Source organism: Culicoides brevitarsis, chromosome 1, assembly GCF_036172545.1.
Source record: "Culicoides brevitarsis isolate CSIRO-B50_1 chromosome 1, AGI_CSIRO_Cbre_v1, whole genome shotgun sequence".
In the NCBI taxonomy this organism is placed as follows: Eukaryota; Metazoa; Arthropoda; class Insecta; order Diptera; family Ceratopogonidae; genus Culicoides; species Culicoides brevitarsis.
Window position 1 is genome coordinate 35,085,402 of NC_087085.1, and position 27,034 is coordinate 35,112,435.

Sequence of the window (27,034 nt, forward strand, 5' to 3'; positions counted from 1 at the left end):
GAATCTCGTGCTTGAAATTTCGATTTTTTTTTGTTTATTTTAGCGACTGTCTGGATAGAAACGAAGAATGTCAAGCAACTTTACAGACAATTTTTTCACGAAAAAAAGGAGACTTCTGGTAAATTGAAAATAAAAAAATAACAAAATTTACTAAAATGGGCGTTAAATTTGGGGCAAACGATCAAATCAAAATCGTGCTTCTTGTCTACATTGATAAAAAGTTTCAATCTATTTTTAAAGTAAAATTCATTTTTACAACCCGACTAAAAAAAGTTTTATTGTTAGAAAAGTATTAAAATAACTTTTATTTTATTGGATTTAGTGAGTAAGTTGTAAAACTTGCAGAAAAAAACTACGTAAATAGCTTATTATACAACTGGATTTTTTGTCCCAATGCATATTTTAAGATTTTAAAGTAACATACATACGATACTTATCCCAGTTGATATTTTAAAAATATGTCCCAATGCACACTCAAGATTTTTAACCCAATATACATTTAAAATTTTTGACCAAATGCACATTTTAAAACTTTTACCCAACGTACATTCAGAATTTTTGCCCCAGATGACATTTTAATATAATTGACCCAATACAAATTCAACACTTTTGACCCAATGCACATTTTTTTGAGCCAAAATACATTTAAAACTATCATCCCAAATGAAAATTTGATATTTTTACCCCAAATCACATTTAAGACTTTCGTCCCAATGCACATTTTCGGTTTCTAACCCTGTTCACATTTATTTAAATCTTTGAATTCGTAATATAGCGAATTTTTTTTATTTTTTTTTTAACTTTTTTAAAATTTCTCATCCAATATGATTCTAATCAATTTCTGAACCTCAAATTGAAAAAAAGGCATTTTTCAAATAAAAATATATTTTTGCGGAAAATTTTCCTTTTATATGTGCGCAAAATATGCAATTAGGTCTTCGTACCTTTTATTCTTTACTCATATTGTACACGCAAGTCATAATTTTGACTAATAGCACAAATTGTAGTCGCATCATGTAAAACACTCATCAAGAGCTAATTATTATTACTTTTCTGCACTATTTTATTTGATTTAGGCGCAAAAACTTTTTATCGACTCATATAATATAATTTATGTTGCTCATAAAATCAAATTAATGAAAGAAAATTTTCCTTGTTTATAGCTTTTCAAAAAAAGTTCTTATTTATCGCTTTACTAACAAGAAAATTATCGAAAAAAAATATTTGGAAAATTTCTCCATTAATAAAAAAAAATTCATTCATTTTTTTTTTTATTTGTTCGAATGATCAATTCCGACGACGAAAAAAATAAAAACAATAAAAAACGACACAAATTACGAAATCAACCCTTTTTCCAGTCAATCAAAGCAAATTAAATACTATTTAAGAGGGTTGGAGTTGATTGTTTATAAACAACAAGAAATTTTCACTTTCATAGCTTTTTTATGGTTTCCATCATTCACACAATAAAAGTGAAGTTTTTTTCGTATCAAAGTGCTTTTTAATAAACGATTTGATTGATATAATTGGTGCAAGGCTGTTAAGTGGCAAAACTAAATATTTGAAAAAAAAAAATAGTTCACGACCCATTTCACGTTTAAATATTGATTAAACATCGAAAAAAATGTCAATAAAAATTAATTTCACTTACGATCGTTTGACGGCACTAAATTATATCCTGATTCACAGCGTTTACAGTCGAAGTAATGAACGTCGTAATATTCGTTATTTTTGCATTCTTTGATGTCGTGGTAGACAAAAGTGTGATCCAGTGTGTAAAAGTCGTCGGATTTGACAATTTTAATTATCGTCGTTAAGACGAGTAAAATTAATTTTAAAATTTTTGTCATTTTTTTTTTATTTTTTTTTTAATTCATTTTATTTTAATTAAATTTTTTTTATTTTCACTTTTTCTTAAAAAAAATATTTTTTTCCGCAGTAAAAATCGAGCAACCGTTTTCGTGTGTCGAAGGAATAAAACTAAATGTAAGCCGAAAGTAGTGCAAAGCGTTTACATAAATTTTGTTTATTTATTTTGGTATCTTAGTGACCAGCTGTTTGTTGTTGTTTTATATTTTTTGCCTATTTACACGCACGCACACCGAAGACATCACAGACCGCAAGACATGCACAACAACAACAAGTGCGCTCATCTACATATGACGACGACACGGAAAAAAGGACGAAATGTGGCTTTTTCGTGTATGAAAGTTAACTTGGCAGGCAAAAAAAAGAACTAATTAGGGTGCGAATTTTTATAGTTTTACTAAAAATATGCAAAAGGTATGGAAATTTTTCTATTATTAAATGTTTTATTGGCTCCAGCAGGTAAGAATTTTTTCTTTTTACGGAAAAATTTTTCTCAAAGGACATTTTTACAGGATATTTTTAGTTTTTTTTTTGATAAAAAAAAACAAAAATTCAGCAACGCAAAAAATGTTAATTAATAGAATGGTCACGTGAGTTCATACAATAACGTAAAGCGACATGTTTCGTTTTGTTTATAAATAAACACAAAAAAAATTCCAAGTCGTCACAGCTTTTGGTATATTTTGTCAGTGGACATAACTTATGAACATTTTTTGTGTCTACTTGATATTTATAAGCAAAAAAATAAAAAAGTTTTGTTAGAAGGATAACTTAAGTGCAATTTGAATAAATAAAAAAAAAATTAATTAATATAATTTAAAAAAATTAACTTTTAATAAAAAAAATAAATTTGATAAATATAATAAAATTTTTATTAAAATAAAATAAAAAAATTAAAAAAATAATTAAAAAATTAATTATTTTTAATAATAAAACTTTAAAAAAAATAAAATAAAAATTTAAAAATTTAATAAAATTTATTAAAAATAAAAATTTTAAAATAAAAATAAAAATTCTTTTTTATATGAACAAAATTTTAACATTCACTTAAATTTTGTATTTAATTTTAAAATTGTTAAAACAATTCAATATTTTTATTTTTTCATATTTTTTTTAAATGAAAGAAATTATATAAATTTCCGAATATTTGAGTATTTTGCTTAATTTATTTAATTAATTCAAAAAATTAATTCAATTAATCAATAAAATAAAATAATAAAATAAAAAAATAAAGCAAAATACTCAAATATTTGGAAATTTAATATTTTTACTAAAAATATTTAAAAAGAAAAAAAAAATATTTATTTTAAATTTTTATATAATTTTTTATTTATTTATTTTTTTATTTTAATTATTTTTATTTTATTTTTTTTTTAAATTTGTTGTTCAAAAAATATTTAAAAATTTTTAACCCGAAAGACGTTTCAAAATATCACATTTTTTTAATTTTTTTTTTAAATGCAGTAAAAAACAGAAGAAACAACAGTCGTCACGACAATTACGTTGTTGTCATTACAACTATAATTTTATTGTTTTGGGTTGTTGTTTTTTTAAGTTTATACGGTCAATATTAGAATTTCAGGTGCATGCAAACAGATGTGTCGCCTTTTTTTGTTATTTTAGTTGATTTAAAGGAAATTCAACAAAAAATCAATTTCAAAAGTTCACCAATTGTGTCAAGTTGAAGGTTCATTCACAACTACGAGATTGAACTGCAAAAATTATTCATCGCCAAAACTCTTCTTTTTGTCACCAATTTCAAGTCTTCAAGCTCCAACTGCGAAACTTTTTGTATTTCCTTCAATTTTTCCAAGTCAGTTTTGAATTCCGTGACGATCAGCTTCATCGCTTGCAAATCCGTGCGAAATTCCGTCACAACGCCGCTCAAATCTTGCCATGCTTTTGTAAATTTTGCTTGAATATCGTTTTCCATCTTTTGAATTGCCTGCTTTGAGCTTTTTGTTAAATCGTTGATGATTGATCTGACTTGATTTTCCATCGATTTTATTTCTTGTTTTGTGTTTTTAGTTAATTCCGTGACGACTTGTCGTGCTTCATTTTTCGCATTTTGTGTAATATTGATCATTTCGCGTCGTAAATTTTGAAATTGACTCCCGAATTCGGTAAATTTTGTGATTAAAATTTCGTTTCGTTGATTTTTTACCGCGGAAACTGCTTCAATTATTCTGCCGTTTAAGCCGTCGATGCAGTCAATGCCTTCAACTTTCTTCACGGGATAATTTTTATTGCGTTTACTTCCGTTCGCGGACTCTTTCGAGATGCCACGAAGTTTAGTTGATGCCAAAATATGCTCGATTCGCTTGCACGGGATGTCATTGTTGTTAAATCCGAAGATTTTTAAATTTTGCAAGTAACCAAAGAGCGATTTGTCATCAATATCCAGCAATTCATTGCTTTGCAAGTACAAAGAATGCAAATTTGAGCAATTTTTAAAGACTTCAACAGGCAAATTCCTCAAACGGTTCGACGCCAAATTCAAAATCCTCAAATTTTTCAAGCTACTGAACAATTGCTCGTCAATGCTATCCAAAGAATTCTCATTTAGCTGCAAAATTTCCAGCCTCGTATTGTTCCAAAACGTATTTTTCGCTAATTTTGTGAGATGATTGTTGTTCAATTGAATCGCCGTCACCGCCGAACATTGACTAAAAGCATCCGAATGAATTTCTTTGATGCCTTTTTTCTCCGCTTTTATTCGCAATACGTTCGAATGTGATCTGCAATAAGAATTATCAAGAATATGAGTTGGATTTTTAACAACGACGTCAAATTGCGCGACAACGACAGTCAGAAAAAATAAAAATATCCACGCGAAAATGCTCATGATGAACCGAATTGAACGAAATTCACGAGATAAATGAAAATTTCTAATTCTAAATGATGTCGAGAACTAAAAAAAAGGGTTTAATGACAGTGATTACTCGTTGGAACAAATTAATTTACCATTTAACATGAGTAAATAAAGGCAAAAAAAGGTTTGTTGAGTTTTTATGAGTGTGAAAACTACTATTTTGATGCTTTTTAATGAAAGTGAAAAGATATGGGGTTTAAATCGCAATATTATGTCATGTTATGCTGGTCTATCGAATGCCATGGAATATAAATTTCGCATTTTTGTAATTTTTTATTTTTTTTTTGGCAAAATATTTAATTTTTTAAATTTTTTCTAACAAGAAATTATAATTTTTTCTAAATTTTCTGAAGAAAGTTTTTTTTTGTACTTTTCTGGCGAAAAAAATTATTTTTGCAGTTTTCTGATAAAAAAAAAAACTTTTTTTAAATAAAACTTAAAAAAAATTTTTTTTTAATATTTTTCGACAAAAAAAATTTTTTTTACATTTTTTCTTAAAAACAAAAATAATTGTTCAAATTATTTAACTGAAAAAATATTTTTTTATATTTTCTGATAAAAAAAAATAATTAAATTTTTGCAATTTAATAAAGTTTAACTTTCTCACGATTTAAATAAAATATTTTTTCAATTTTTTGAGAAAAAAAATATTTTTCTTACATTTTCTGACCAAAATAAAATATTTTAGCATTTTCTGATAATTTTTTAACAGTTTTTTAATAAAAATATTATTTTTTTCTTCCAATTTTTTACTTAAAAAGTACATTAACGGTCTTTCAACCACGCGTTCGTCTTTTCTACTTACCAAAGGTACGTCTGCGCATCTTCTATGAACATTCCCTTCTCGATATTTTCAATTCATAAATTTTACGGTATCAGCCGGTGTCAAAATCCACATCATTCTTATCACGAATTCGACGAATATCCTAAAAAAATTTAAAATTATTTAAAAAATTTTAAAGAAAATAATTAATTTTTACCAAAAATTCACTGAATTACCTTCATAAAAGTATGAAATTTTAAAAACATCACAAAAGAACGAGATAAGAAGATGCTTTCATTTAAAATTTTGCTCATATCAATAATTACACTGGCAAATTCTATCGATTTTTCGTATGGAAACGGGGCCAAACAATCGTTCAAAGTTACCAACAAAATATGTGAGCATTAAAATTTTCGTTAAAAATGATTTTATGTAATAATTTGTTCCATTTTAGATTCCAATTTATTTTTGCGACGACGAGAGGAGCACAAAAACTTACTGCAGCACTTGACGACGACTGAAAAATATGAAAAACGATACAAATTAATAGAATTGGCATTTCAGAAAATCATTAATGTAAGCTCTAATATGGTTTTTCCTAATAAAATTCTTCAATTTCCTGCCTTTTTAGGGTCTCCGTGAGAGCAAAGCCACGCTGGAAGACGCCAATTATCGCCCACAGTTGGAATTTCCCGAAGATCAGGGCATCGCGGATGCTTTAGCTTTTGTTTTAGAGAATACTTGTCTTATTGGCGACCTGGTTTTACATTTTCCTGACATTTCGTATCGAATTTTGAAAGGAGTTCGTGATTGGAAGCCCCTTTTTAACTGGTGCATCAATTTCGCAAAGAAAGTTGATCAAATCGTGGATGAGCTTTCAGTTCGGATGCTCGATTTGTTCTATCAGGAGATCAACGAGGACGAAAGAACGCCGGAATATTTCAATCCGTATCTCGAAGCGAACCAGAAAAAGCATGCAAAAGCTGAAAACGGGCAAAAGGACAAAGTGAAACCGACAAAAACGAAGAAAAAAATCAAAAGAGGTCCACAATTGGCAGGCAGAACGGAACTTTAGAAGAAAAAAGTTTTTTAGAAATTTAAATTTTCATCTGTGATCCGTCCTGATAAGAGAAAAAAAGCATCCTACGTTGTCATAAAATATTATATTAGGTAGTTTATCAGCAATATTTGTCGTAATTACTTATTAAATACAAGAAAAAAAAATGTGATTTCTTTTCATCCCCGACTGTCGTTCGTGTTTGGTGCGATTTTCATTTGTACAATTTTGCCGTATCCGCCGCGTCCTCCATCGTAATCTGTTCGATACTCGTCACGCACTTGCCCGCCCGACTTTCCTCTGCCATATTGTCGTCCCTCCACGAAGCCGGCATCCCAATCGACTCTCACGATGCGATCATCCAGGCGAGTTCCGTTGATATAACGCATCGCTGCTTCTGCATCTTCGCGCACGTAATATTCGACGAAGCAAAAGCCACACGGGGTCTTCCGGAATTTGTCGAGACCCATCACGATACGTCGCACATCGCCGCAACGCGAGAATAACTCGTGAATTTGTTCTTCCGTCGTGTAAAAAGCCAAGTTTCCGACATACAAGGTGCTCGATTGGTGCAGCAAACGATCCTGTTCGCTGCGAGAACCCTAGAAGTTGCGAGAAATGACTTTAGTTTTAAGAGATTTTGGGGATTTCATGAGAAAAATACTCACTTTGAAGTGTTGATCGCGATAGGAACTTAATTCAACTGAATCGTTCGACATGTTTTGGTCTGTTTTGAGCGCGATTTATCGGGAAATTCGATAAATTTATGGTCTTTGTGTGATTTCGGCGTTTTTGTTTACGATTTCATGAATGGCAGTCGTTTTCAAATTGTGAACAGGGATAAAATTTTAATTGAATTAACAATGTGGCAAAATTAAACTTTCAAAATTTGATTAACTTAAGCAACTTAAGCTTAACTTAAGCATTTAAAATGACTTAAGTTCAAGTAAAATCATTAAGTCATTTAAGTTATTCAAAAATTGACTTAAGCTTAAGTTTTAGATGTTTTTTATTAGTCAAATTATTGAGTAAAAAAAAAATTTTTTTGCTTAAGTTTTTTTAATCAACGTAAATAAAAATTTTTGAAATTTATTTCAAAAGTTAAATAATTTTAAAAAATTTATATTTTCCAAAAATCTTTTGTTTCTAAAAAAAAATTTAAAATATTTTAAAAAATTTTTGAAAATTCCTTATAAGAAAAATAAGAAAAATTGTCAATTTTGAAATATTGGATTTTCGGCTTTTAAAATGGGGCAGGGGACAAAAACATAATTTAAAAATTAAAAAAATTTTAATAAAATTTCGAATTTATTTTAAGAAAAATTATTCTTGCTTCATGAATATTAAACAAAATCAAAATATTGTAAAAAAATTGAAAATTTAACTTCAGTAAAAATTAAAAAAAAAATTATTTAAGAAAAATTTAAATTTAAAATAATTAAGTATGACTTAAGAAAAATTTGTGAAAAAAATTTTTAAAAAATTGAGTAAAAAATGTAAATTTTTTTGACTTAAGCAAACTTAAGTAAATATTAGTTATAAATAAAAAATAGAGAAAATTGAATTAATTTTAAAATTTCGATTAAAAAAAGAAAAAAATAAGACAAACAAATAAAAACTTAAAAATTTGTACTTTTAACTTAAGCTTAAGTTAAAATGACTTAAAAATTTCCGAGCATAAAAAAACTCGATTTTTGGTCTAATTTGTATTTATTTATTTATTTTCTTGGTAGTACAACATGAGAAAGTACATTCATATAAAGTTTTACAAATTTTTAACATTAATAACGTCAATATAATATCAATAAATTATTTCAATAAATTAATCATTTCCATAATTTTATTGCGATTCGCGTGCATATAGGCCTTTGCCTCCCACAACATATTCATCAACACGGCATCGCTTTTCTCATCCATAACTACATCAACTGACATTTGCGGATTAAATCTGAAATACGGCACGCCAATCATCGAACACCATGCCCGAGCACGATCTACAACTCTCCCATCCGAAGCTGTTGCCTGATCAACCAACAAATTTCCAAGCGCTGAGATACCGTAAGCCAGTTTCGCCGTATCCCAAATGCTATCTGGTCGAAAAACGTCAATTTCCTTGAGTTCTGTTACCGGAATAAGTCCTGTGCCCAGAGAAACAACGACAGATAACGGAACAACTTCTTTTTCGCGTCCCACGGATTGCAGTGCCATGTTGTATTCGTGAATTTCGGTCATCGCGTCGAGCGTTGGATTGTTAGCGATCAAGCCGCCATCGAGAAAACGCCCGAAAGCACGGAAATAACTTGGAGCAGCGCCCGTTGCACGTGCCGCTCTCCACAAAAGTTGCTTATCGGGCGGCGGCGGAGGCACACGACGATTACTCGTTGCCGTAACGATGCCTAAAATCTCGCTGGCGCACTTGTAGTTGCGGAATAAATGCAAATCGACGGGTTTGCGGTCCGCCATGACGCCAGTTACCATCAATTTGGGATGCTTAATGTCACTCATGACCGTGAATTCGCCCAAATTATCTTTTAAAACTTGTTCCAACGGGTCTGAGGGATAAGGGCGCGAACCAACAAACGCAATTTCTTTCATACGAAGATACAAACACATGCATTGCATCATCGTTTTACCGCATCCGAGACCCAGAGCGAGAATACCGCCTGTTGAAGTGCCCGCAATCCAGTCAAACATGTGATTTATCGGCGTTTGAGACAATCGTTCGATCTCCAAGAGCAGTTGTACGAGAATTAAACCTCGAATTCCGCCGCCATCTAAACACAAAAGTCGTCCTTTGCCGTAAAAAGGTTTTTCTTCTTCCATTTTTTCGGGTGCTCCGATCATCTCGACGTCACTATCGTCACTGACAACAACTACAGGCTCCTCTTCGGTACTGGCAACCTTCGAAGTGCTTGGAGATGGGGTCGTTGGAGTACTTTTTCGACTGCTAGATGTGGCAGCATCACATTTCGCAACAGCGACTTTGCCCGTGAACATCGAAAGAAGCGCATCCATGACACTGGCGCCCTTTTGCTCGGGCGTTATATCAACAAAACTCACATCTTCCTTGGGTTTCAGCGAATTTAGAGCGTTCATGACACTTTCCTTGCGATTCTTGCTCGTACTTTGCAACACAGTTTGAATGTGATCTCGCGTATCCATCGTTTCGGGTTGCGCTGGCGGAATTCCGTTGTACGTCCCAGTCGCATTGCATCCCGGCGGGCAATCTTTTTTCGCATCACTGCAACGTTTCGCGCCAACTGAATGCAAAATGTACAAAATCATGTCGTCATTCGTGCCATTGGCGTCTTTGCCAACCATGTGTCGCGGCGTTTTGCCTTCGTGATTCGGCATATCGATATCACATCCAAAGACAACGAGTGCCTGGACAATGGGAATGTTCTTTTTCTCGACGGCAATGTGAAGTGCGGTATTTCCGTCTTTGTCTTTTAAATTAATCTCCGCTTCGTGCGACAACAAACACACGACGCAATCCAGACGTTCGCGTGAAACCATGACATGCAAAGCGGTTTGTTGGTTGAAATTCAAAGCGTTTACGTCGCAATTTCGATTAATGAGAGCACTCAAGACTTCGCGAGATGAGCTCCAGTGTAAGGGAGTGCCGCCGTATTTCATGTCGCTCGTAAAGAGTTTGTTCTGATTGTTTTGCAGGAAATCCGCGACAGATCCGGGATTCGTTCGGTTCACCTGAGGACCTCGTTCGGTCATGACAGTGCCATTTGCAACCATTGGAGGACTGCGATTTGCACTGCTTTGTGTCTTGTTGGTCACGTTATTGTGTTTTGCGGTGATGTTGACATCAGCTCCCGCAAGTAAGAGAGCTTTAACACACTCGGGCTTGTCTTTGATGCATGCAAGATGAAGCGGAGTGTACCCATCTGAGTTGAGATGATTCAAGTTTTCAGTACTTTTTGCAGCGAGGAGCTGAAATTAAAGGTGAATTTATTTTAAAATGTTGAAAAATTAATTTAAATCATTAATTTTAATCAAACTTTTTGTCCCAAAAATTTTATTTCCACAAAAAAATTTTTTTTTTAATTTCTGAAATATATTTTTTTTATAAAATGAGTTAATTTTTACATTTTTAAAGGAATATTTTTGATTTTCTATATTGAAATTTTCTAATTTAAAATTGCTTTCAAAAAATTAATAAAAAAATAATTTAAAAATTTCTTGAAAAATATTTTCAGTTCAAAAATATGAGGAAATTTTAATTTTCCTAAAATGATCAAAAGATCAAACAAACTTTTAAAATAAAAAAATTTTTTTGGCGAAAATTTTTAAATTTAAATTTAAAATAAAAAATTTTTGATAAATTTTTAAAAATTTTTTTTTCAAAAAAAATTTAAGAATTGCTCAAATATTTTTCATAAAAAATAATATTTTGGCTCATGATTTTAAAAAATTCCTCGACATTTATTTTTTTAAAAATATTTTCAGGAAAAAATACTAATTTTGGTACAAAAAAATTTCAAATTTAAGACCAAAAATCTTAAAAAATCTATTTTAATTTTTGAAAATTTGTCAAAAAATTTTTTAAATATTTTAAGAAAAGAAATTTTGTAAAAAAATTTCAAACTGTAAAAAAAAAATCTTAAAAAGTTAATTTTTGTATTTTAAAAAAAAAAAAATAAAATAAAAAAAAAATTAAAAAAAATTGTAAAAAAATTTTTATAAATTTTTGAGTATCTGATTTTTAAAAGGGACAAAAAATTTGAAAAAAAAATATTAAAAAAGCCTCATTTAAATTCTTACGTTTATCAGTTCTTTGGTCGTTTCTGCGGCGAAATGATAAATGGAGTTGCTGTTAATGTCCAGATGCTCCAACTTGACCAGCGGAAGCAAAACCTTGACCATTTCAATGTTGTTGGATTTAATTGCGAGTTGCAGCGGCGTCATGTAACTGACATGATCGGGCAAATCAACATTCTCGAGAATTGTTGGATGCATGAGGTATTGTGTGAGATTAAAGTAGGCAACCAAGTGCGTAAGAGACCACGATTGGTTCTCAATCAAAGCGTCACAGATTTTTTGCAAGCCATTTACGTTGTACATATCCTTAACGATAGCCACGAAAGCGGGAAGCCTTTGAAACAGCAAATTAAATTTTTCCTCGGCATCTTCCAATGTTTGCGCACGATACAAGCTGCAAAGAAAAGCAATTAATTGAGTAAACATCGTCGATTTCACGCTCAAGCAACTCGAACGTCGTTAAATAAACCAAGTGAGCAAATAATCTAATCACCTGTATCCATAGACGTTGGCTTGTTCCGAGTACGGGCGATGCAAAATAATTTCGTAGACAGCTCTTCGGTCGCCCTGACCTGCCGACGGTCCATACAAAATCAAATTATCGTCACGAAGAAGCACCGTTAGCGATCCATGTCCATCCGTTTTGATTTCCTGAACTTTGTTCGGAGGTGTTTCGCCTCCTAAAATGCGATGCAGCACTGAAAAACACAATAAATTATTCGTAATTTATTAATAATAATAATAATTGATGACGCATGAAGCAAAATTTAGCGATGACGATGATGATGAAATACCTGCTCCAGTTGCGAGTGCACCAAATCCCAGCCAAGCCATTTAAAAAATTCTTATATCGAAAACTTGTTCCAAAAAGATGATATGAGACTGTAGAAAAATTGATTTGTTTCTACAAGGAGCCCATTTGAGACTTCAGTGGGAGATTTCGTGATGTACAGTACAAAAATCACTCTGATTAGATGGGAAATGACTCGTCAGTGGGGATGATTCAAACGATTCGCGATTTTTTCATTGTAGTTTTGTATTTACGAGATTACATAGTGACAAAGAACGAAAAAAAGTTAAAGCCTTGACGATAAATGGATGGAAATGACGTGAGCGCATTTTATATTTATTTAAAAAAAAATCCAAAAAAATGAAAAAAAAAGTTGAAAGCAGTATAATAGTAATTTTTTGGATTTCCTGCTTATTAAATAATTTATTCGAGATATTTTCAGAAATTTAAGAAGCAATAATTTTTTTCATTTTTAGCACATTTTGTTATTGTCCATTTTTTTTTTAAATTAGGTAAATATTATTTTTTTTTTACATTTTTAATTATTTAATTTGATTCAGGTTTTGTTTTTTTTTTGTTGATTGGCTCTCGCTCTATTTAGAGCATCAATTCTTGCCTCTCTTATCATCTCAACAGTACTTCCCGGAAAAATTTTTAATATTTCTGTGTTTGAAAGTGACATGATGAACATTTTAATTATCCATTTTTTGATTTTTTATGTCTCCCCACTCGAAAAATTCAGCAGCAGCAGACAAATTTATTTTAAGTTTATCGGATAACTCTTTCATTGACTCTTCCATGTTTGACAAATAATTTGATACTGACTTGTTGACATAATAAAAAAAATTTGCCAATTCAATTACAATTCCTCTAATAGCTGGAAAGCTAAAATAAGGCGCCAATTATCAATTACGTCAGATAAGACGCCCTATGGACAAAAAGCGGGTCAGATTAACTCTTTTAGAGATCAATTTAACTATTAGTTATCCGCAGATTAAAAATTTTAACACCTTCTCTTTAAAATATTTTTTTAAGTTTTGTCCCTTCAAAAGAGATTAAATAAACCCCTGAAGGAGTCAACTTTCAAGGTCGAAAAAACTTTTAAGTCTTTCTAAAAAAAACTTTGTTAAGAAAATGTCTCAAAATTAACTAACAAAATGACAAAATTTTAACAATTTTTGATCATTAATAATTGTATTTTAGTTATATTTTTTAGGTATTTACATTTAGATTTAATAATTTAAAATTGATCTCAAAATATTTCAAGTAAAAAATTCAGACAAAAAAAAATTCATGAAAATAACTGTCAAAAAATTTTGAAAAAAAATTTTTTCGAAAATATTTTAAGAGAAGAAAATTCATGTTAAATTTCGTTTTTCAATACAAAAATTCTTGAAAATCGAAAATATTTAAAAAAATTTTGAAAGATTCTTGAAAAAATGTAGAAAAAGACCAAAAAATGGTCAATTTTGATGAAATTTTTAACTTTTTTATTATTTTGGATTTTCGGCTTTTGAAATGGGGCAGGGAACAAAAACATAGAAAAAAATTTGGAGCGGCCTAACTCCCAAAAAATTTAAATGAAAATCTAAAAACAAAAATCACTTGGGCGGACAGACAAAAAAAATCCACAAAGGAGCAACTTTTCCATTAGAAATTCGCAAGAAAATCGAAAACTCGAATTGCGCAATGGGCTAAATGCATTCTTCTAATTAGAACAGAATTATCGATCAACCTGTCTGTCCGTTAACTCCTCAACATCATTTAATCTTTAAAAAAATATTTTTCCATCTACTTACCATTCATTATTTCCAAAAACTACTTTTTCCGATTTTTACAAAAATCTCCTTTTAAACCAAAATACGCCTGTGCGCCAACAATTTTTGACAATTTTCACAATCCGGTGTCTTCAGTACAGTACGTTGTTATCATTAACTCGCAAAGTCGCAGCAACTTTTTTTTGTTTTTATTTAACTTCAAATGTATCCAGTTGCCAGTCTCGCAAGAGTTTTCAACAAAACCACATTAATTCGCAGCACTTTACGGACATTTTCAACCAGCAAAATGGTCTTGATCAAGGTGAGAATTTCGCTAGATTTTGTAAAATTTTTCGAGTTGTGAACTTATCACCGAAATTATATAATTTTTTGTGTGTCTCGCTATGACGACCGTGAACTTGTGTCGGAAACGAAGTAAATAAATGCAAATAACGCAAAATGTAGTCCAGAGAAATTAATTAAAAATTTTAATTAGTTCGTTTCTCTCTTCTTGCGGTTTAGTTTTTAATTTATTTTTTTCACAAATAGAAAAAATTTATTAACTTTTGATTAGTTTTTGTTTCTCTTGGTAACTTTTCAAGGTTTTTCATTAGAATATTTTGTTGCACTTTACACCAAATCAATATTTTTGAATTATTTAATAGTCAAATGCATGACGGGAACACAATTTTATCCTCGCAACGTCATGTTCTCATGTAATTTTTCTTAATTTTATTATAATTTTGTCGTAAATTGGCAAACTTTGTTAACCAAAAAAAGCCTAATTTTGTAAAGTGCTCCCATTATTTTTTTTTTCGACTTTCCTGTTTTTATTTTTATTTTGCTGATGTATGCAAATCCCACAAGGACTCGATTTACACGTAATTTTTATACGTTTTTACCGACATAAATGTTAAGCACTTGTGCCAAGTAGCTCATGCATAAGAGCGAACATAACAGGTGAACATTAATATTTAATCGGCCTCTAGCTATTATTTTCCATCTCTTCTCTTCGTTTTTCCATTTTCCTCTCACTTTTAATGGCAAAACAATTTTCATCATTGTGTCGATGCGAGTTACACGAGTCATTGTTATGTGATAAGTGCCATGACTTGCTCTTATGTCTAATGATTGATTTTTATCGATTGGCAGGAAGGAGATAAGGTTCCCTCAATCGATCTTTTCGAGGACTCTCCCGCAAATAAAGTCAATTTAGCTGATTTGTGTGCCAATAAGAAGGTTATTTTGTTTGCCGTGCCCGGAGCTTTCACTCCTGGATGCTCAAAGGTAAGATTTTTCAATGAAATTCATCAAAAAAATATTAAAAATTTAATTTTTTAGACCCATTTACCCGGCTACGTCGAAAAAGCTGACGAATTGAAGAATGCTGGTGTCGCTGAAATCGTTTGCGTTTCCGTCAACGATCCTTTCGTCATGTCGGCATGGGGAAAAGCTCATAATACTGCCGGAAAAGTTCGTATGCTTGCCGATCCGAATGCCACATTCACAAAAACGGTCGATTTGACGGTTGATTTGCCCCCATTGGGAGGTGTTCGCTCCAAACGCTACTCCATGGTCATCGATAATGGTACCGTGACATCGTTGAATGTCGAACCCGATGGCACAGGCCTCAGTTGCTCATTGGCGGACCGCGTTAAGGTCTAAGGTGAATGCGAAAAGTCGCAGAAAAAGTCAATTTAGATGAAAATAGTCACCTAATATTCTAAAAAAATTGAAATATCACTCACTCACGAACTATTTTTTAATAAGAATCGCAATTAAATGTCAAAATTCTTCCAAAAAAAAAAATGCAAAAATGTTCCTTATAGACATTCCCCCAAATGCAATACAACTTGCCTTTTTCGCGTTTCTCGAATTTTTTCCCACATTTTTCAAAAAAATATTGCTTGAAAAATTTATTTGTTAAGAAAATGAAAGAGTAACAATAAAAAAAGTCATTCACCACGAAGCATTTTTTAACATTCCTCCAGCTCCATGTCGACTTTCTTCTTGGATTTGGACAAAATTTGATGAACTCGTCGCGAATTAAACTCTTGTGAGAAATTTGTGCGGATCGAGGACTCGTAATCCGCTACACTCGTAAAGGGGAATGGCACTTCCTGTACTTGGTAATTGTTTTTCGGTTCTTCCGCGATATGAACTCGTTTCCGTTTTCGCTCTTCCGCACGAATTTTCGGTCTTTCGTCGACAGGTTGCGAGATTGTACGCGTATTTGCCCAATTTCCCCAGCCAGGAAGTCCCGAAAATGCTTTTGTCTTTGCCTTTTGCTTCTTGGCGAGCAGTTCGTCGATGCCGAGTTCCTCGTCGCCACGATTTAACATTCCCGAGATGCTGTCGAACATGCCAGCGTCACTTTGTTTGATCATATCGACGGAATCTTTGCTGAGCTGCAGCCGAGAATCGCTTTTCGGAGCGAGTTTGATGTGTTTTTGCAAGTCGATCGTGATGGGAAACGGGGAATCTTCTTCTTGGTCTGCTTCGTCAAAGTCATTTTTGCGTAAAAGGAGGTTTTTGAGCTTTTTCGGTTTGACATCTTGTTGTGCTTCGAGCTTTGCTTTGGATTTCTTCAAGGCCTTGGACTCCTTTTGGATGGATTTGTCGTTGGAGATTTGGGCTTTTGATGCTTTTTGTTTTTTTGCCTTCTTTTGTTTGATTCGAATCATTTTCTGAAAAAGGAAGAAACGTGATTTTTAACCTCAATGAGAAATAAGTTGAATTGGTTTTTACAAGTTTTTAAGAAAATATTAATTAAAAAATAGAAAATTACCTTCAAATTTATTGAATTTATTAAAAATTAATCAAAATTTAATGAATTATTTGAAATTCAAATGAAATTTTGTTTTGTTTACTTTTTTTCATGTCTCGATAAACCGGAAATTGATATTTAGTTCCAATTTACGCCGTCAAATCGAAAAACAAAATTCAAATTTTTTGAACGTTAACATTGAAAGAGATAGTATGAAGTCCTTTTTCCTATTTTTTATTAGATAAAAATATAAAAATAAAATTAAAAAAAAAATTTTAAATTTAAAAATTGATAAATAATAATTGAAATGATTTGCATTTTTTTAATTTTTTAAATAATTTTTTTAATTAATTATTTTTAGTTTTTTTTTATTTTTAAACATTTTAAGTATTTAGCTAAAATTTTTGTTATTTTTTTTAAATCACATATTTAATTAATTTTTTTTAAATAATTTTAATAAATTAATTTTTGTTATTTTAAATTTTTTAAAATCAATTTAATTTTTATGTTATTTATTTTTGAAATAATTTTAATTAATTCATTTTAAAATAATTAGGTAAATAATAAATAAATAAAATTTTATTTTATTTATTTAAAATATTAATTTTATTTTTTTTTTTATTTTTTTTAAATTTTTTTAAAGAAAATTTTATTTTAAATATTTTTCATTTTAAATAAAATTTTAAAAAATTAAAATAAAAATAAATAAATTAATTAAAATTATTTTTTTGCTTTCCATTTTTTCATTATTAATTTTTTTTTAAAAATTTTTATTTTTTTTATTTTTATATTTTTAGTTATTAAAAAGATTTTTTAAAAATTTAAAAAATAAGATTTTTTTTTTTTATTTTAATTATTTTTTAAATCTATAATAAAACATTTATTAATTTTTTTTTTTAAATTTTAATGAATTTTCCTCGGAATTTTCATTTTTAAATTATTTTTAATTAATTTTTTTAATCAAAAAGAAAATTAAAAAAAAAATTTTTTAAATAAAATTTAAAAAAACATCAAATAATTAAGACATAAAAAAGCAAAAAGAACAATTTTCACTCTAATACACATCAATTCACTTTACAACTTCCTATTTTGTTGTTATTTTCATTTCATTCCACGTTTTGTTATTTTTTCCATCAAAACAACAAAATAATTGCTCGAAAATAGGGTTCGAAGAGGGTTAAATTGTATCAAATTTGTTGTTTTTACAAGTGAATGATGAGCACGAGTTATGTTTGGACACCTGGCATGGCTCCGATATTATCAGTAACGCACACTAAAAATTTTACGAAAGGCAAACTAATTGACCTACAGAAATTAATATCACTTCCGGCTATTATTTTGTAATTTTTTCATCAAGATATCAGAGATTTTCAAAAAAAAGTTAAAAAAAAATCCACGTGTCAAAAAATAAGAGGATCAATTCGAATTCAATTAATGTAATTCTTCGTCAATGAATAAAAAATAACAAACAGAAACACTTGAATGAATCACTTAATACCTCCGAGAAGCGCGTCACATGTTCCGCTCATCACTCAAAGGAAAAAATTTTCATTTTCAAAAGGGGAAACTTTGTAACTACTTTGTTTATTTATTTAAGTTTAAATACCCCAAAAACCTTCTTTTGTCGTAAAATCAAGAGGAAAATGGTTTAAAGTGCACGTGCACAAATTAGCAGTTCTTAACTTGTTATTAGAGTGTCATGAGGACATTTTAATTATTATTTAACGGCATGCGAGTTGAAAATCGAAAACTTATCGATAACATTGTCAGTTGTTGTAATTAAATGCAGGTGCACAAAAATGTCGTGATATCATCCAACCGCACACTGAAAAATGAACAAAAATAGGGAAAAAACAAAAAATATTGTAATCATTTATTGATAATATATCATAATTTCACTCACCCCATTCCCGACAAGCAAAACAAAAATTATTGTTATTTTTAGGAGGAAAAAATTTCGTTCGTCATTCAATTCAAATTTACCTCATATCGGCATCACACCCCCTTTCCATGCATGATTACCCTTGTTTTTTCGACGTTTTTACAACAAAATAAAGTTCTTTATTGTAATTTTTAGCAATCAGATACGGTGCGAACACGGAATATGGATGTTTATTTACGTGAATAGTCCACTAATTGTTGATAACTATCGCAATTGCATCATTTATTCTTGCAATTCACTGTTGAAGTGTGGTGCCATTGTCAAGAGGTGACAAAGTATTGTTATGAAAATGGGTTGAAGTTGGTGATTCGTGCAAGTTGAGACCATGTAAGACATTTAAATTTCACTTTTTAATGCAATTGTTGATGATAATTTTTGTTAAAAGTTATTTTTAGTCTTTAATTGTTGGTTTAGTGAACATGAAGTTGTTGGAAATTTTGATTTTTATTCAAATTTTTAGTTTTTTTGAGGTTCTTGCTACTAAAGATGAACAAAAATTGGATTTAAAGACGTCTGAAAGCTCATCAGCTGAAAAAAGAATAAAAATTTTATGTAAAAATAGGTAAAACTTTGATTTTTTTTCGAATTTTCGAATTTTTTGATAAAAGAAATCGTCAAAAATTTTTATAAAATTTATATTTTTAATTTTTTCTTAGATGTAAATTTACTATTTTAATTAAAAATGTCACAAATTTAAATTAAAATTGTTCTAAAATTAGAAAAAAAATTTTTGAACGTAAAATAATTTTAAATAAAAATTTTTAAAAAGTAAAAAAAAATAATTTTTGTGTTTAAAATAATTTTGAAAATTCAAAAACTGAAAAATATTAAAAATTTCGACAAAATTAAAATTTGTCATTTTTTTTTAAAGATGAAAATGTATTATTTTATACTAAAAAAGATAGAAAAAAATCTTAAAATTTTTCAAAAATAAAAAAAAAAATACCTTAGAGCATAAAAATAATTTTTTAAAATTTTATTGAACCTTGAAATTGTTTAAAAATTTTAATTTTATCAAAAATAATTTTCTTTTAAATTATTAAAAATTATTTTTTTAAGCTCACATTTTTTTTTACAGAACATCTCAACATTTTCTGTCAACAACACTCAACTCCGATGAAAATTTCCTCAAATCTCTCGCCGACAATCCTTTGGTTTTCATCATTCACGGTTGGATGACGCACATGAACTCATCTTGGATGTCAAACTTAGGAAACATCTTCATAACTTACACTTCCGTCAACGTTTGTGTACTCGATTGGACCTTCCTTGCTAATCGCGACATCTTCAGTGCCTCAAAAAACGCCCAATCAGTTGGATATTTCTTAGCGGATTTCATCTCAAACTTAAAGGAAAAGCAATTTATTGACCCAAAAAACGTTTTTTTAGTTTCCCATGGAATTGGAGCTCAAGTAGCGGTTCATTGCTCAAATTTACTGCAAGAAAAATTGGGTGCTATTTACGCTTTGGACCCAATTTCGCCGGAATTGACACCCAAAAGTGCGATTTATACTCAATGTATCATCACAGGAGTTGCGAAATTTAAACAATCGCTTGGATCGTGTCATGCTAATTTCATTTTCAACGGAGGACAGAAGCAGCCAGCATGTGACGATGCGACAAAAAACCCTTTTTGCAGTCATCATATTGCTATTTTATATTTTGCCTTCGCACTGGATGTCAAAAATGTCTTTGAATGTACTTTTTGTCGCGCAAAAATTTTTGATACTTTTTGTTTGTTTCCCGAGGACGAAAGAATGGGCATCTACGCTCAACAAAAAGCAGGAAATTTCGAATGTCGAACCACAAGAGAAGCACCTTATGCAATTCAACTCAAATAAATTCTCACTTTCTTCGTGTCTTTCTCACATTTTGCGTTCGTCTGTGAGTAATTTGTCAATTTTTGTTAATAAAATTGGGCTTCATGCTGTTTTTAGTGTCTTTAACCCTTGCACGACTTTCGTTCTGTACTGAAATTCTTATCTAATGTGCGTTTTTGAAGACTTTTTGGTACTCGGTGAAGGTTTAAACGATGACAAAACACAACGAACCCAAATATTTCGCAAATTTGGGACACAAAATTGCTTATAAAAGGTAACACAGAGCTTAAAACGACAGTTTTTAGCAGCAAATTGGTCAATCGTGATGTTACGTACTTGGTTCTTGTTAAATATTTTCTTCGAAAAATCAATTTTGGACAAAGCTTGTGATAAAATGAACTTTTTATCGTCTGTTGCGATAGCTGATGAAGTAAAAATTAAGTGTACAAAGAGGTAAGTTTTAAATTTTTTCATGAATTTTCAATTTTTAAGTCATTTTTTGCAGTTCAAGTAGTTTTTACGCTGCTACAAATCCATTTGACTCTGAAATTTTTGATAAAATCAATCAAAATTTACCTTTATACTTCATTCTTCACGGTTGGAAGGAAAATTTCGACGTTCCTTATGCTCGAGAAATCGCTTCAGAGTTACTTTTACGTACAAATTCAAGTGTTTGCTTACTAGACTATCAAAATTTGGTTGAAAATGACATTTTGACGAGTGAATGTAACGCCATGCAAGTCGGAGAGTATTTGGCTTCGTTTATAACTTTTCTTCAATCAAAGGGATTTCCAACGTCAAACGTTAACATCATCGCTCACAGCTTAGGATCGAAAGCTGCTTCGGTTTGTGGTCAAAAACTCGGAAATGGACGCCTTGGAGCAATTTACGCCTTAGATCCTGCAGCTCCGGGCTTCGATCCGAACAACGCTGCCTATACTCAGTGCATTTTCACAGCTTTTGGCGGATTTCGACCTCAAATCGGGGATTGTCATGCAAATTTTTACATGAATGGCGGTGTGATGCAACCCATGTGCGAGAATTCGACAAATTTTTATTGCAGTCATAAGACGTCACACACGTATTTTCGCCATTCGCTCGATCCGGAGAACAAATTTTACGGAAATGCGTGCGTTTTGAGTGTTTTTGGGATGTTTTGCTTGTACGAAATTCAAGATACGATGGGAATCTACACAAAAAGGTAAGGATTTTATGAGGTTAAGGTCATATTTTGATGGATTTTTTGTCTTTTTTGTAGACGACGAGGGAAATTTGACTGCCAGACGATGAATGAGCCACCGTATGCCATGAAAATTAAGGTTTTGAGTGATAGACAGCAAGGAAATTGAACCATGCGCAATGAAAAGTGATGAAAAATTAAATAAAAATTAGTAAAAATTTAAGTTTTTTAGCAAATTTTCAAGAAAAATTAATTAAAAAATAATTTCAGACTTCAAAAAAATTTCAGAATAACAAAAAATTGTCTGAATATTTCACAATAACAATGAAAACTCACCAAAAGAAAATTTCACTCATTCAAAAAATAAAAATTTGGCATTTCAGAAATCTTCAAAAAAAACAAACTGACGTTTTTTTAAATAACCGAAAATTGAATGAAAATCTCACAAAAACAATGAAAACTCACCAAAAGAAAATGGTTCACTCAGAAAAACTTCAATTTTCTCTTCATATTGGAAAAATTTGGATTCCTATTGGACCATTTCACGCGTTAGCTCCTCCCATTTCCTATTAGAAATGCTCCCTCAGTTGAAAAACTGTTGCTCGAAACGCACAGGACGACACAGGAGAGTGCATTAAACCGTCATACAGACACTATTTATGTGGTTTTATTGATACATCAACATCAAACACTGCTGTAGGGAAAGAAAATTTCATATTTTCAGTAGTCAGTAATTCGTCGTCGATTAAAGTCGTGATAAAACGACCGCGGAAATTATTTAAAATTTTCATAATTAAACATTCAGTGGAAAGGTGTTATCGATTTAATTGATAAAAATTACAAATTTCACCCGGAAAATGGATAAATAAATGGAAAATTTTATATCTTCGATTATTGTGAAAGTAAGTTAACGTGCAGATAATCGCTTGAAAAATAAAAGATAACAAACAACGAACGACGGTCAGGAGCGTGTCGATTGTTAAATAATTTGTTGGGATTGTTTGCTTTGTGCCAAATGTCGTTAAGTGTTAAATAATGTTTATCGAAAACATGGAATTAAGTGGCAATTATGATATGATTTGGGCGGAAAATGAGATGCACGTGACCAACGTGAGAAAATCTTTTGTGTTAAAAAAGGATTAAATAAAAGAGTTAAATTTTGAATAAATTAAAGATTTAAAAAAAAATTAAATTTTTTAAAGAAAAAAACTTAAAAAAGAAAAAAATTAAATAAAAATTTAAATTAAATTAAAACAAAAATTAGAAATAAAATTAAATAAACAAAAAATAAAATAAAATTAAAATAAAAAATTTTATTTATCAAAAAAGGGAAAGTTTTGTTAAAATAAATAATTTTTATTCTAAGAACTTATTTATCAAAGCAAAAATATCTGAAAAATATGATTAAGAGATAGAAAATAAAACAGCCGACGCTTTGTGAAAATTAAAAAAATTATTTCTTATTAAAAAAAAATTAAAAAATCGATTTAAAATATTTTTATGATAATTAAGTGAAGTGAATTTAATTGAATTTTTAGAACAAATCATAACTCAGTATCTCAAAAAATTTAAAAAGCAATTTTTTTAAACTGAATTAAATTTTGATATAAAATCTACGAATTTCACTAAAATTCTCGAAAAAAATTAATTGAATAAAAACCGTGCAAAATATTTTTTTCTAATTTATTTTTCTTCTAATTTATGAAAATAATTATTTTTAATTAATTATTTTTTTTTATTTCAAAAATATACATATAATTCTAAAAAAAAAATTAAAAAATTTAAAGAGATAAAAAATTTTAATTTAAAAAAAAATTAAACCAAGAAAAATTATTAAAAGTTAATTAAGAATTTTTTAATGACAAATAAATTATTATTTTGAGAATTTTTTAAAAATTTTCTTGAAATTTTCACTAAAAATTTTTTTATTTATCTTCAGAAACCAATATCGTAACGTAACTCCAACAACAAAAATGTATTTTTAAATACAGTCTCTTCGATAAAGAAGCAACAACAAATTTTCACCTTTTTGAAGCAAGTCACGGAAGACATTCCGCTCCGATCCAATGATGTTCAACATGGATTCCTTCGAATTCGATGCGATGATGAGTCGTCATCTGTTCGAACAATCAGCATCTACGCCGCCAGGATATCTCACAAATGCATCGTCATCCAGCTCGGACTACTTTTTCTTCTCGGAAGACAGCGAATCGAGTTGCGGCTACAACAGTGATCAAGAAAATACTCACGATCACAAAGAGTAAGTTCTTTCTCTTGAATTTTTTAATGAAATTTTTCATTAAAATTCGATTTTTTCAGGTATTCGAACAGCAATTCCAACTCCAACACACCGCGAAAACGCATCAAATCCGCAACGCAACAAATCCAACAACGTCAGGCGGCAAATATGCGAGAACGGAGACGCATGCAAAGCATCAACGAGGCATTCGAGGGCTTGCGAACACATATTCCAACGTTGCCATACGAAAAACGTCTCAGCAAAGTCGACACGCTGAAGTTGGCGATCAGTTACATTCAATTTTTGGGTGAAATGCTGAAAAAAGACAAAAATGGAAACGACACAGGACTAAATGGCTTGTCGCGGAACATCAAGAAGGAACCGCCGAAGAAAATTCTGCTGCGAGGTTCCGGTGAGTTTTGAATTTTATTGATTTTAGCTTAACGTAGAATGAAAAAATACATCGACGAAAAACACTTAAAGCATTAAATCCACCTTATCGTGGGAAAATTTGTGAGTGGCAACAAATGTCGTCGCTCTCTTCTTCAATGCTTGATACAAATGGAAGTGAAACGACATGCGTGAAATTTTTATGTACTGGTAACAGTTTTCACCATTTTCCTCACAAATTGGAGCCGCAAACATGCAAAAGGGGAAGTTGCGTCTCTATGAATTGTAAATAAACAACTGACGACATGATGATTTGGCAATTTGTGGCGTTTAATTAAGAGTTGGTGATGAACACTTGAACAAAATTATTTGCTTTAATTATTAAGATTTTTTAAGGAAATTTTCGTGTTTTTGAACAAAATTTGAGTTTGAACTCAATTTCTTATAAAAAAAATCCATTATTTTTCCTAATTTTTTTTAATAAATTTATAAAAACTGAAAATTTTGGGTCATAAAAAAGCCTTTTGTTAATAAATTTTAAAACTTTCTGATACTTTCTTTTAAATTTAAAATTTTTAAAAATTTTTTTCGAATTTTTTGAAGAGAATTTGAGTTCAAAAGTCACTTTTTAACAAATTCTCAAAAATTTTTGCAAAAAATTTATAAATATTTACTTTATTTGTTTTCAAAATTTTTGTTTTATTTTAACACACATTTTCAGAAAAATTAAAGAATTTTTAAAAATTTAATTTTTTTATAAATTTTAGATAAAAAAAAGCATATTTTTTTTAAATTTAAATAATTTTTCTCAAAGATTTTGATCATTTCGAAACATTTTTTTGTATAAAAATGGAAGTTTTTCTCGTTTTTGTTCAAAATTTTAAAGATTTAAATTATCTATCTTATTTAAAGAAATTTTCAAAAATTTTCTCGAAAAACCTAAAAATTTTTAAGAAAATTTTCAATTTTTATCAATACTTTTCTACTTATTTTCGCTTTTAATGAATTTCAATTAAAAACTAAAAAAAAATCACTAAATGACAATGAAGAACATCCCTTTATTTTCACCTCAAACCATCACAACATGCAATCCCTGCATGATGTATGCATCTTCCTCACCTCGAACATTAATAAAAAAAATATTTTTTTCACGGTACCTTTAAATCCAATTATCTAAGCGCAATTCATAATTCATATTTAATATTTTTGTGCACCAATTTCGTGATTAACCCTCAATTTTCGCTCGATCTCTTCGAGCTTTTGGTATCAACCGGCTGTCCAAAACGAATTTTCATTTCAATTTTTCATGACACTCTGCGAGAGATCCTCCGCAGATCGACACGAACACGAACTCTGATTGTCGATGTCGGTATTTTGTGACTAATGGATCATAATAGTAACTTAATTGGTTTCGGTTTACGGTGAATTACGTTTCCCTCGGTGTGCAACAATAGAACATTTAATGATATGTATTTGGAGTTTTTGTGTGTCAAATGCACTAAAAATTCGTTTTCGATTAAGAACTCCATTAAAATTTCATAGAAAAACGATAAAAATTGCAACCCTTGATTAAATTTGCGAATTTTTGTCTTTACAGGTGGCCAATATCTGCATTCACTCTCGTGGCAGAGGAAAAACGAGAAAAGCCCGAATGGTAGGTATTTTGCGAGAATTTGGACGCCAGAGGAACCGGGAGACAATCAACGACATGGATTACCTGATTGTTCAACATTTTCTCCATTATTATAAGATTCATAAAAATTTTCTAGTCATAAAAGAAAAATTTATAAAAAAAAACTTGATTGAATTATTTTAATTAATTTTTAACCTTTTTACCTCAATTTGCTTTAAATTTTGTTTAAATTCTTTTAAAATGTTTATTTTTCTTTTAATAATTCCATAAAGTTATGGAACACAAGAAGAATTTCGATAAAAATTGACAAAAGTTGCTTCTTGCATTATTTGAGATTTTTACGAAAAAGTAAAATTTGTTCAAATAAAGCAAAAACCAACAAATTAAATTTTTCTTGAAATATTTTTGTGTGGAGTAAAATTTATTTATGTGCTTGAGAGAATGAGTTTATCAAAAAACTGCAAATTTTTGCTACATTCGTTCTCTTAATTTTTTTTTTGTTTTTCATAATTTTCTTAAAGTTAGGGAAAAAATTGTAAATGAATTAATTTTTAAAATGATACGAAACATAAAAAATGTAAAAATAAAATAAATGAAAAAAAAGTCTCTTCTTCTAAGAAAAAATAATAAAATATTATATGGATGAAAATCAAAATTTTGACTTTTTATTTAATTTTAAATTATTTTTTAATCAAATTTTAATAAAAGAACTTTCATTTTTTTAAGGTTAAAATGAAGAAATCCCAAAATTTATGCATAATTTATTTAATAGTTTTTTATTATAATTTTTTATTATTAAAATTAATTTTAATAAACTTTAATATTTTTTTAATTATTTTAATTATTAAAATTTCACCGTTTTCAAGACATTTTTTTAATAAAAATTTAAAAAAATTAATAATTTTTTTTTTCATATATGTATTTGTATCATAAATTACAGCTTTTAAGATTTTTACTTAAAATTTTGAGGAAAAAAAAATTAAAAATTTTTTAAATAAAAAAAAAATAAAAATTTTTTTAAAAAAAAATTAAATTTTTAATATTTTCAAAAATTTTGAGGTTTTCTTGAAATTTTATGTAAAAAAACCGTAATTTTTGCTAAATTTTTAATGAAAATATTTTAATTTTACAATTTTCAAAACATTTGAATAATTTTTTGGAGCGAATTATTAATTTTGAAGT

The 27,034-nt window shown here is 29.5% G+C and overlaps 7 protein-coding genes across 7 annotated transcripts; 4 read left to right on the forward strand and 3 right to left on the reverse strand.

Annotated features, from left to right (window-relative positions):
* Nucleotides 1-5,646: 5,646 nt before the first annotated feature.
* Nucleotides 5,647-6,714, forward strand: LOC134830256 (coiled-coil domain-containing protein 134-like). Its single transcript, XM_063843679.1, has 3 exons — nucleotides 5,647-5,901; nucleotides 5,959-6,080; nucleotides 6,136-6,714. Exons 1-3 carry the CDS (start codon nucleotides 5,793-5,795, stop codon nucleotides 6,577-6,579), a joined length of 675 nt encoding a protein of 224 aa, XP_063699749.1. The 5' UTR covers nucleotides 5,647-5,792; the 3' UTR covers nucleotides 6,580-6,714.
* Nucleotides 6,649-7,372, reverse strand: LOC134830266 (nuclear cap-binding protein subunit 2). Its single transcript, XM_063843690.1, has 2 exons — nucleotides 7,230-7,372; nucleotides 6,649-7,163 (listed from the first exon to the last, which is right to left on the reverse strand). The coding sequence occupies exons 1-2, from the start codon at nucleotides 7,278-7,280 to the stop codon at nucleotides 6,741-6,743; spliced, it is 474 nt and encodes a 157-aa protein (XP_063699760.1). The 5' UTR covers nucleotides 7,281-7,372; the 3' UTR covers nucleotides 6,649-6,740.
* Nucleotides 7,373-8,259: 887 nt separating this feature from the next.
* Nucleotides 8,260-12,405, reverse strand: LOC134833396 (85/88 kDa calcium-independent phospholipase A2-like). The gene is made up of 4 exons (XM_063847708.1): nucleotides 12,129-12,405; nucleotides 11,828-12,032; nucleotides 11,338-11,728; nucleotides 8,260-10,506 (listed from the first exon to the last, which is right to left on the reverse strand). The coding sequence occupies exons 1-4, from the start codon at nucleotides 12,166-12,168 to the stop codon at nucleotides 8,371-8,373; spliced, it is 2,772 nt and encodes a 923-aa protein (XP_063703778.1). The 5' UTR covers nucleotides 12,169-12,405; the 3' UTR covers nucleotides 8,260-8,370.
* Nucleotides 12,406-13,988: 1,583 nt separating this feature from the next.
* On the forward strand, nucleotides 13,989-15,846 carry LOC134827626 (peroxiredoxin-5, mitochondrial). The gene is made up of 3 exons (XM_063840361.1): nucleotides 13,989-14,203; nucleotides 15,034-15,168; nucleotides 15,223-15,846. The coding sequence occupies exons 1-3, from the start codon at nucleotides 14,105-14,107 to the stop codon at nucleotides 15,544-15,546; spliced, it is 558 nt and encodes a 185-aa protein (XP_063696431.1). The 5' UTR covers nucleotides 13,989-14,104; the 3' UTR covers nucleotides 15,547-15,846.
* An 11-nt stretch (nucleotides 15,847-15,857) lies between these two features.
* LOC134827625 (uncharacterized) lies at nucleotides 15,858-16,769 on the reverse strand. The gene is made up of 2 exons (XM_063840360.1): nucleotides 16,670-16,769; nucleotides 15,858-16,568 (listed from the first exon to the last, which is right to left on the reverse strand). Exon 2 carries the CDS (start codon nucleotides 16,563-16,565, stop codon nucleotides 15,858-15,860), a length of 708 nt encoding a protein of 235 aa, XP_063696430.1. The 5' UTR covers nucleotides 16,566-16,568; nucleotides 16,670-16,769.
* Nucleotides 16,770-20,804: 4,035 nt separating this feature from the next.
* LOC134837732 (lipase member H-like) lies at nucleotides 20,805-21,759 on the forward strand. The gene is made up of 3 exons (XM_063853119.1): nucleotides 20,805-20,863; nucleotides 20,916-21,611; nucleotides 21,669-21,759. The coding sequence occupies exons 1-3, from the start codon at nucleotides 20,805-20,807 to the stop codon at nucleotides 21,757-21,759; spliced, it is 846 nt and encodes a 281-aa protein (XP_063709189.1).
* Nucleotides 21,760-22,367: 608 nt separating this feature from the next.
* LOC134827258 (pancreas transcription factor 1 subunit alpha-like) lies at nucleotides 22,368-26,053 on the forward strand. Its single transcript, XM_063839840.1, has 4 exons — nucleotides 22,368-22,492; nucleotides 23,530-23,850; nucleotides 23,910-24,241; nucleotides 25,817-26,053. Exons 2-4 carry the CDS (start codon nucleotides 23,657-23,659, stop codon nucleotides 25,966-25,968), a joined length of 678 nt encoding a protein of 225 aa, XP_063695910.1. The 5' UTR covers nucleotides 22,368-22,492; nucleotides 23,530-23,656; the 3' UTR covers nucleotides 25,969-26,053.
* The last annotated feature ends 981 nt before the right edge of the window (nucleotides 26,054-27,034 follow it).